At 49.8% G+C, this 9807-nt stretch overlaps 1 protein-coding gene across 1 annotated transcript; it reads right to left on the bottom strand.

The window, feature by feature from the left end:
- Positions 1–4551: 4551 nt before the first annotated feature.
- On the bottom strand, positions 4552–9426 carry LOC101932520 (nuclear factor 7, ovary-like). The gene is given in 7 exon segments (XM_024100825.3): positions 4552–5211; positions 5387–5511; positions 5623–5645; positions 5970–6203; positions 8439–8534; positions 8880–9026; positions 9028–9426. Coding segments are annotated over 7 exon segments (1434 nt in total). The 5' UTR covers positions 9295–9426; the 3' UTR covers positions 4552–4669.
- Positions 9427–9807: the final 381 nt, after the last annotated feature.

Below are 9807 nucleotides of genomic sequence, written 5' to 3'. Positions count from 1 at the left end.
ACAGCCCGCCCCTCTGTGCTCACCCCCATCCCTGCACTGCCCCCTATGCACCCGCATAGCCCCCTCTAACCCACACCTGCAGTCCCTCTCTGCACCCCGTATACACACACCCAGCCCCTCTAGGCCCAGGAGGTGTGTTCACACAAACACCATAGGGTTGCCAGTTCTGGTTGGCGGTATTCCTGGAGGTTTCATCACGACCATCTTTAATTAAAGACGAATCTTTAATTCCTGTAGAGTCCAGGACAATCCTGGAGGGTTGGCGGGAGAGACACAAACCCACTTGCAGTGATATTCTCCAAGTACAGTTGGTAGGAAACAAAATGCTTCCACTTTCCCCACTCAGAACTAGCCCCAACTCGTCCGTTTTGATTTTATTCCGGATTAAAACGAACAGATCTGGGGTCTTTTTTGTAACATAAGGAGCCTTTGCCCTGATGGAACCAACCAAACAAATCACCATTTTGGACACATTTCGATCCCACTGACATTGTTTGACGCCACCTGCCATATTTAAGCCGTTGTCTGATCAAAACTAGATGAAAGTTCATATTGACAGAACAAGGAAATATTTTTACATTTCCACTGTTCCACCCAGAAAATGGTGGTGTTTTTTTTAGACACAAAGTTTTTTAAACACTTTTTCTCGTGGAAATTGAATGGAAATGATTTTTGTAACGACGTGAGATGATTGAACTTTCTATTGAAACTAAATTAAATCCTAGTTACATCAAATTAAATATTTGACTTTTCCTCGTTATAACGACGTGAACATTGTAATTAGCATCCTTTTTACGAAAAAGGGAAACATGTTTATTGATCACAAATGAAAGAAAATCGTCTTTTGAATTAACTGAAATTTCTGCTTTTTCCAATTCAAAGCAATTTTCATTAGGACTTCAATCAACACAAAGTGCAGTTCAGGGTTTTGAGGTATTTTCTTTTGGTAAAGATTCACAATATTTTGAATTTGTTTGATGGAAAAATCAATTGCTTTAGCTAGAGTAGACATTTTCTTGCAAAAAAAAATCAGTTCGCTGGGAAATCTTTCTGCACAAAATATTTGGACCAAGGTGAAAAGAGACAGCCCCTACCCCTATAAGCTCACAGTCTAAATAGACAAAGGCAGGATCATTCCCCCATTTTACACATGGGGAAACTGAGGCCCAAACTGATTCAGTGACTCCACAGAGGTCACATGGGGAGTCTGTGACAAAGCCAGGGATAGAACCCAGGTGTTCTGACTCCCAGTCCCCACTAGGCCCTGCTTCCCTCCCAGAGCTGGGGATAGAACCCAGGTGTTCTGACTCCCAGTCCCCACTAGCCCCTGCTTCCCTCCCAGAGCTGGGGATAGAACCCAGGTGTTCTGACTCCCAGTCCCCACTAGGCCCTGCTTCCCTCCCAGAGCTGGGGATAGAACCCAGGTGTTCTGACTCCCAGTCCCCACTAGGCCCTGCTTCCCTCCCAGAGCTGGGGATAGAATCCAGGTGTTCTGACTCCCAGTCCCCACTAGCCCCGGCTTCCCTCCCAGAGCTGGGGATAGAATCCAGGCGTCCTAGTTCACAGCCACCTCTCCCCTGACTCTAACCTACTTGACCCCACTGCTCGCCACCTACGGACAGAACAAAAGTTGGGCAAGAAGCAGCTTTTGCATTGAGCAGAAAACACCAACATTTCAAAAATATTTCAATTCCCAAACAATTATTTTTGTGTGAAATTTCTTGAAAAATGACGTTCGGGGCGAAAAATATCACTTTGCGTCAATCAAAATGTTATCGTCCGATTTCAACCTTTACCAAAAATTATGTCCTATAAACAATTATCTATAGTTATAGTAAATAGACAATTGTTTATATACCTTTTTAAAAGCCAGACTATGAAATATTGTATATTAAATATTCATTGTATAAGTATACATATATCATTATATTTAAATATTCTACATAGCACGTAATAGTTACGTTTAATTTTGACTGAAATTTATATTCTATGACTATTCGGATTGGGAGAACTAGATTCGGAATTTCTAATTTGGACTGATATCGATGTTTATTTTGAACCTTTTTTATTTTTTTTTATCAATTTAAACTTTCTCAATTGCAGGAAATTCGGGGAGTGTCAGCGAATTATTTAGTGATTGTCTCTAAAGTTCACAAGCCACATGTTTCTTTGATTATCTGTCCGTTTCGATTTTGTGGTCACTTTGGGGGTGTGGACAGTGAAATTGACATTGACTGATACAAATCCAATCCTTCCAAGCCTAAATAGTGTAGGGCTGAGAACGTCAAAATTCAAAAAAATCAAAATGAAACATCACGTTGAAGCAAAAAAATCAAAATGCCCTGATCTGATTCTCCCCCCCTCCCCGCCGTTCCCTCCTCCCCGAAATGTCATCAGAATGTTTCCATGGCATTTTCCCCCTACACAAACATGGTCCATCTTTGGAAAATTTCCCACCACCTCTAGCTAGAACCCAGGAGTCCTGGCTCCCACGCCGGTACCTTTAACACAAGCGCGTCTTCGCCTCTTATCACCCGCCCACCGATTATGGAGCATAGAGCAGCATAGAAATCTGTCTCCTGTGAGGACCAAGCGCGTATCTGCGGCGTTGTTTCAGATGATCCAGGGCCTAGCGCCAAGCTGCCACCATGACCCCATCCACTCTTGGTTGAAAACTTGCCAGGGATGGAAAATCCACCACAGCCCTGGGGAAATTGTTCCCAGGGTGAATTCCCCTCCCTGTTACAAATTTGCACCATATTTCCCGTCTGAACGGGTCTAGCTTCAGCCTCCAGCCATTGGCTCGTGTCAGACCTTTCTCTGCTAGACTGAGGAGCCCACGATCACGTCTGTTCCCCATGGAGGTACTTGTAGACCATGATCTAGTCGCCCCGTGGCCTTCTCTTTGTTCCTCTAAACAGCTTGAGCTCCGGAGTCTCTCACTCTAAGGCAGGTTGTCCAATCCTTTAATCATTCTCCTGGCTCTTCTCGGACCCCGCTCCAGTCAATCCATGTCCTTCTCGAGTGGTGGGCACCAGAACTGGACACAGGACCCCAGCCGCGGTCGCACCAGGGCCAAATAAACCCTCGGCTCCTTCTCGCCATTCCCCTGTTTGTGCATGCCAGGGTCACACTAGCTGGACCTTTAGATCCTTTTCAGAGTCCCTGCTTGGCAGGATACAGTCTGGCCTTGCACTCGGCTCCTCTTGCTTTGGAGGACCAAACAGCTGGGGATGATGGGTGTGATGTTCTGAGTGTAATATAATATTTTGTTGGAAGGTGACAGGGCCAGAAAGAGTTAATTAACTCAGACTGATCTGACCCATGGGTGAACCTTAAGGACTGGTTAGGAAGATCTGTAAATGAATAGAGGTTTGAAATTTCTAAGGGGGGGGGGGATAGCTCAGTGGTTTGAGCATTGGCCTGTTAAACCCACAGTTGTGAGTTCAATCCTTGAGGGGGCCATTTGGGGCAAAATCAGTACTTGGTCCTGCTAGTGAAGGCAGGGGGCTGGACTCTATGACCTTTCAAGGTCCCTTCCAGTTCTAGGAGATGGGATATCTCCATTAATTTATTAAAAATTAAATGCAAGTCTGCATTGTTAGAGATCTCAAGGGGAAATGTTTGCTCAGGGCTTGTGATGTAAGCAAACAAGTCTTGTCTGTTGCTATCACTTTAATTCAAAGATCAAAACAGGAATATTAACATTTATAATGATACTTGAGTGAAATAGTATTATTGTCTCTGTCTCTTTGAAGGTTGTGGTAACCTGTATCAGAACTGTTTAATGGATAAATTACCCTGCACTAATTGCCAGGATGTTTGGAAGGAGAATTAAGCCTATTGTTTTCTCAGGCCGAAAGGCTGCTGGAAATGTATAAGACCCTGGGACACGATCCTACTTCATCTCAGATCTGCTTTGGGTTTCAAGAGGGGGAAACCTTAAGCCACAAGGATTGAGATCCCCAGTCACTGACTGGAGCCACCCTGAACATGGACGTTGGACTATAACCTCTGGACTATTTCTAAAAGGACTTTTGGCAACGACAAGCTCATCTCTGCTGTGTCTGAACCTCAAGAATTGAATTCGAGTCTGTCTGTATATTGATCTTTTAACCAACGCTCTCTCCCTTTTCTTTTTTAATAAATTTTAGCTTAGTTAATAAGAATTGACTATAAGCGGGTATTTTGGATAAGATCTACATTGTAATTGAACCTGGGTATGTGGCTGATCCTTTGGGGTTGGAAGAACCTTTTCTTTTATATGATGAGATAAGATTGTCAGTAATCATCATCATATCTGACGTGTGTGTCTGGACGGAGGCCGGACGCTGGGCACTTTAAGGGAACTGCGTTGGTTGGACTCTGAGTAACCAGTGAGGTTCTATAGAAGCTGTTTTGTGCTGGTTGGTAAATCTAAGTATTGAAATATCCACCAGCGTTTGGGGTTTGGCTGCCCCATTTTGTTTGCAGTTCACCCTAATTGAGTAACCTCAGCTGGCTCCCACGGGCAGCACCGTCACAATGGGTTTGAGAGTTTTTTTCAATGCGTAAGGTGGTGCTTATAAAGCCACTGGATGGCTCAGGGGGGCAGGAAATGGGATATGGGGCCTTTCCCCTTTAGGGGGCGCTGGCTCCAATCTGGCCTCAGAGCAGAGGACTGGCTGGCTCAGGGCAAGGGGCAGATTTTCAGGGGGGTAGCGTTCCCCCCCGAATTGTAGAGCCCGGGGCAGAAATAGGGATACACACTCTCTGCAAACCGGGTGCTGAACGTATAGAGATGGGCCATGCCCTGGGCATCATAGAAGGAAACCTGGCCCCCTTCGTAGTCCAGGTACACCCCAATCCTGTGGGGGAGGGCCTGGGGGTGGAGCACCATTGGGGGCGTGTCCTTGGCCATGAGCTCGGCCCCGCCCCGGAGCCGAATGACCCAGAATCCCTTGCTGGGGGAGGCATGGATCTTCCCTTTGCGGCTGACAGAGGCATGGACCACGCCCAGCGTCCACGCCAGCTTCTCCCCGACTTCCACCTCCCAGTAGCGCCTCCCAGAGGCGAACGCCCCTGCGCCCAGCACGGCCACGCAGAAATCGAAGCGGGCGGGAGTGTCGGGGAGGGGCCGGCGAAGGGGGCCATCCCGGACCCAGGTGCGATCCTCCGAGAGAACCAGGCAGGGATGAGCCGTGGCGGGATCCAGCGTCACCCGGGGGAGATCTGGGGAGGGAAAAGGAACAGGGAGGTATGGGGCAGGGTTGGTTTAACATGGAACCCCCTATTGAACCCCCTGCCCCACTCCCTGCAGCACAGCGCCCCCTAGCGCCGCACTGGGGCACTGGGTCCAGCCCTGACTGCCAGGGGAGAGCGCCCCCTGCTGAAACCCATCTCTTACCTATGTTGAGGATGGATTTCATGTCCTTCCAGGCAGTATACTGGATCGGCCCTTTGAATTGCCCCAGAGTCTGTGATAGGGACCCCGTATTCGTCCCACGAGGGGTAGCCGGTTGCTGTTTCATCCTATGTAAGAGGGAAGAACCGCCCCCCCCCATAGGGTGTGTTAGTGAGCAATGAGGATAGAGGTGTGGGGGGAATCAGGGAATGAAGCTGCTTCTGCAGTGGCAGACTTACCAGTCCAGGGAAGATTTTATGTCCTGTGAGGGGACGGACATGGAGAGAGAGAGAGACAAGAAATTAGTATAGTTCTGTCTCTTTAAGACACTGTGGGGCGCTGAGAGTGGCTGACTCAGGGGGGTGGGGAACGGGACACGGGGCTTTTCCCCTCTAGGGGGCGCCGGCTCCCATCTGGCCCCATGGTGGGGGACTGGCTGGCTCAGGGGGGTGGGGAACGGGACACGGGGTCTTTTCCCTCTAGGGGGCACCGGCTCCCATCCGGCTCCATGGTGGGGGACTGGCTGGCTCAGGGGGGTGGGGAATGGGAGACGGGGCCTTTCCCCTCTAGGAGGCGCTGGACTCACTGTCAGGAACTCCATGGTGTTCTGCTGGGGCAGGCGGGCCTGGGCCTCGGTGAGCATCTCCTGGGCTGCCTGGCATCTCCCCGCCAGCTCCTGCAGGTTCCTCTGCATCGCACGCAGCTGGGCTCTGCCCGCCCGCCGCAGCTGATCCTGCCACTCCTCCTCCCGGGTGGCCAGCCAGCCCCGCAGCTTCCCGAACTCCGAGGAGATGTGATCCTCCAGGCTGAGCACCGTCGCCTGGAAAACACCCCCAGGTACCCTCTAGCATCTCGCCAGCTAATACTGCAGGTACTCTAGCTAATACTCCCTGGGACCCAGCATCCCTTGAGCTAATACTCCCAGGTACCTCCCAGTATCCGTCTATAACTAATACTCTCTGGGATGCAGCATCTGTCCAGCTAATACTCCCTGGTACTCAGCATTTCATGAGCTAATACCCCCCGACATCCTTCTACAGCTAATACGCCCCAGTACCTAGCATAGCTCCAGCTACTCAAGTACCCAGCAACTTTCTAGAGCTAATATTCCCAGGTACCTAACGACTTGCTGTGGCTAATACTGCCAGGCACACGGGTACCAAGGTCTTTCTCTAGCTAATGCTCCCAGGTCCTTAGTGTCTTTCTAAGGCAAATACTTCCAGCTATCCAGCATTTTCCCAGACCGAAGACTCCCACATACCCAGCATTTCTGTAGCTAATATGTCCTGGTACCCAGCAGCCTTCTATAGCTAGTGGTAACTAGCTTCCGTGTATAGCTAATACTCCCGGGTACCTACCATCTGTGCATAGCGAACACCACCAGGTACTCAGGTACCCAATACCTCCATATAGCTAATACTCCCAGATATCTACCATGTGTTCATAGTGAATACCCCCAAGTACTCAATATCTTCATATAGCTAATACTCCCAGATACCTACCATGTGTGCATAGCAAACACCACCAGGTACTCGGGTACCTAATAGTGCCATATAGCTAATACTCCCAGATATCTACCATCTGTGCATAGTGAATACCCCCAGGTACTCGGGTACCCAATATCTCCATATAGCTAATACTCCCAGGTAATCAAGAATTAACTTCACTATACACCAAGTACCTCACATTCTCTCCCAGCTATGGTAAGACTCAAGGTACCCCACCCCCAACCCTATCCTTACTAGGATGACCAGATGTCCTGATTTTATAGGACAGTCCCGATACTCGGGGCTTTTCTTACATAGCTGCCTATTACCCCCTGTGATGTTATGAGTGTAATATAATATTTCATTGGAAGGTGACAGGGCCAGAAAGAGTTAATTAACTCAGACTGACCTGACCCATGGGTGAACCTTAAGGACTGGTTAGGAAGATATGTAAATGATTAGAGCTTTGAAATGCAAGTCTGCATTGTTAGAGATCTCAAGAGGAGATATTTGCTCAGGCTTGTGATGTAAGCAAACAAGTCTTGTCTATTGCTATAACTTTAATTCAAAGATCAAAAAAGGAATATTAACATTTATAATGATACTTGAGTGAAATAGTATTATTGTCTATATGTCTCTTTGAAGGTTGTGGTAATCTGTATCTGAACTGTTTAATGGATAAATGACCCTGTGCTAATTGCCAGGATGTTTGGAAGGAGAGTTAAGCCTATTGTTTTCTCAGGCCGAAAGGCTGCTGGAAATGTATAAGAACCCTGGGACATGATCCTTCTTCATCTCAGATCTGCTTTGGATTTCAAGAGGGGGAAACCTTAAGCCACAAGGATTGAGATCCCCAGTCACTGACTGGAGCCACCCTGAATATGGACATTGGACTATAACCTATGAACTATTTCTAAAAGGACTTTTGGCAACTACAAGCTCATCTCTGCTGTGTCTGAACCTCAAGAATTGAATTCAAGTCTGTCTGTATATTGATCTTTTAACCATCTCTCTCTCGCTTTTCTTTTTTAATAAATTTTAGCTCAGTTAATAAGAATTGACTATAGCGTGTATTTTGGGTAAGATCTAAGTTGTAATTGGACCTGGGTATGTGGCTGACCCTTTGGGGTTGGAAGAACCTTTTCTTCTATATGATGAGATAAGATTTTCATTAATCATCATCATATCTGACAGGTGTGTCTGGACGGAGGCCTGAGGTTGGGCACTTTAAGGGAACTGCGTTGTTTGGACTCTGAGTAACCAGTGAGGTAATACAGAAGCTGTTTTGTGCTGGTTGGTAAATCTAAGTATTGGACTAACCATCAGCTTTTGGGGTTTGTCTGCCCCATTTTGTTTGCAGTTCACCCTGATTGAGTGACCTCAGCTGGCTCCCACGGGCAGCACTGTCACCCCCCCCGCCCATCCTGATTTTTCAAACTTGCTCTCTGGTCACCCTAACCCACTCAGCCCTGCTGTCCCCCAGAGGGCTGCCTGCCTCCTCCCCAGAGTCCCTCAGGTGGGGGGAGTCAGGGATCCCGCCCTTCCTCGATCCACCCAGCCCCGGGTACCTGGTGGTTCCAAATCCTCTCTTCCTTCTCCGTCTTCAGCTTTAGGACCCCAGCGAGGCTAGACTCCAGCTGGGCTATGGCTGAGGACAGCTCCTCCTACAGGGCAGCAAACAGGCTGGAGGTGAGGGTGGGGGATCACAGGCCAGCGCCCCCCGCTCTAACCCACCAGACCCCACTCTCTGAGCAGCGCACAGAACCCAGGAGTCCTGGCTCCCAGCTCTCCCTGCTCTAACCCACTAGATCCCACTCCCCTGGGGCTCCCAGAGCAGGGGAAAGAACCCAGGAGTCCTGGCTCTACCACTAGACCCCACTCCCTTCCCCAAGCTGGGGAGAGAACCCAGGAGTCCTGGCTCCCAGCCCCCCCCTGCTCTAACCACCAGCCCCCACTCCCCTCCCAGAGCCGGGGAGAGAACCCAGGAGTCCTGGGGCTCCCAGTCTCACCTGATGCTGCCCAGTGGCCTGGTGGATGGGGAGGAACCGGAGATTTTCGTATGTGACTGGTTCCCTGCAGAGCTCACCGGCGAATGCCCCACCTGCCACCCTCCAGGGTTCGCTGTGCTCCTGGCACCTGCCCCCTGGGCGCGCCCCCCTCCTCTGCCCCACCAGGGCTCAGCCCCCTGGCCTGGTCGATCAGCTTCGTCAGCAGCCTGCAGGGGGCATATCTCCTGTCGGGACAGGGCTCCCGGCATTCAGGGCAGGCAGGGGGGACACCCAGGGTGCCCCACGTTGTCTCGATGCAGCCCTGGCAGTAGACGTGGCCGCAGGGCAGGGTGACGGGATCCTGCAGCCAGTCCAGGCACACGGGGCAGGAGAATTCCTCGGACAGAGACCTCAATTGGGGGTCAGGAGAGGCCATGGGGGGCAGATCCTGGCTCCCAGCCCCCTTGCTCTAACCAGTAGACCCCACTGCCTCCTTGGGCTGGGGGGAGAAGCACAAGTTGCTGTGCCTGTGCGCTCTGCGGGGAGGCCCAGGGAAAGGTGCGGCACAGGTTACATTTGCTTTACCTACAACCGAGTTTATCACTCCCAGGGTGTGGGCCTGAGATCTCTGCTCAACACACCCAGCCAGAGAGAGATGCTCAGAGATAGACACGGAGCCCCAGCCAAAACACACCCACACCCACAGGCTAACAGCCAGAATCTCTCTCTCTCACACACACACACATGCTAAGAGCCAGAATCACACACACACACACACACACACACACACACACACACTCACTCACTCACACACACACACACTCACTCACAGGCTAACAGCCAGAATCACACAGAAAGACACACACATACAGAGGCTAATAGCCAGAATCTCACACACACACAGAGGCTAACAGCTAGAATCTCTCTCTCTCTCACAAACACACACACA

The sequence above is a fragment of the Chrysemys picta genome, chromosome 4, assembly GCF_011386835.1.
Source record: "Chrysemys picta bellii isolate R12L10 chromosome 4, ASM1138683v2, whole genome shotgun sequence".
Classification (NCBI taxonomy): domain Eukaryota; kingdom Metazoa; phylum Chordata; order Testudines; family Emydidae; genus Chrysemys; species Chrysemys picta.
The sequence above is the reverse complement of the archived record's forward strand: the minus strand, read 5'-3'. Positions and strand labels throughout refer to the sequence as shown.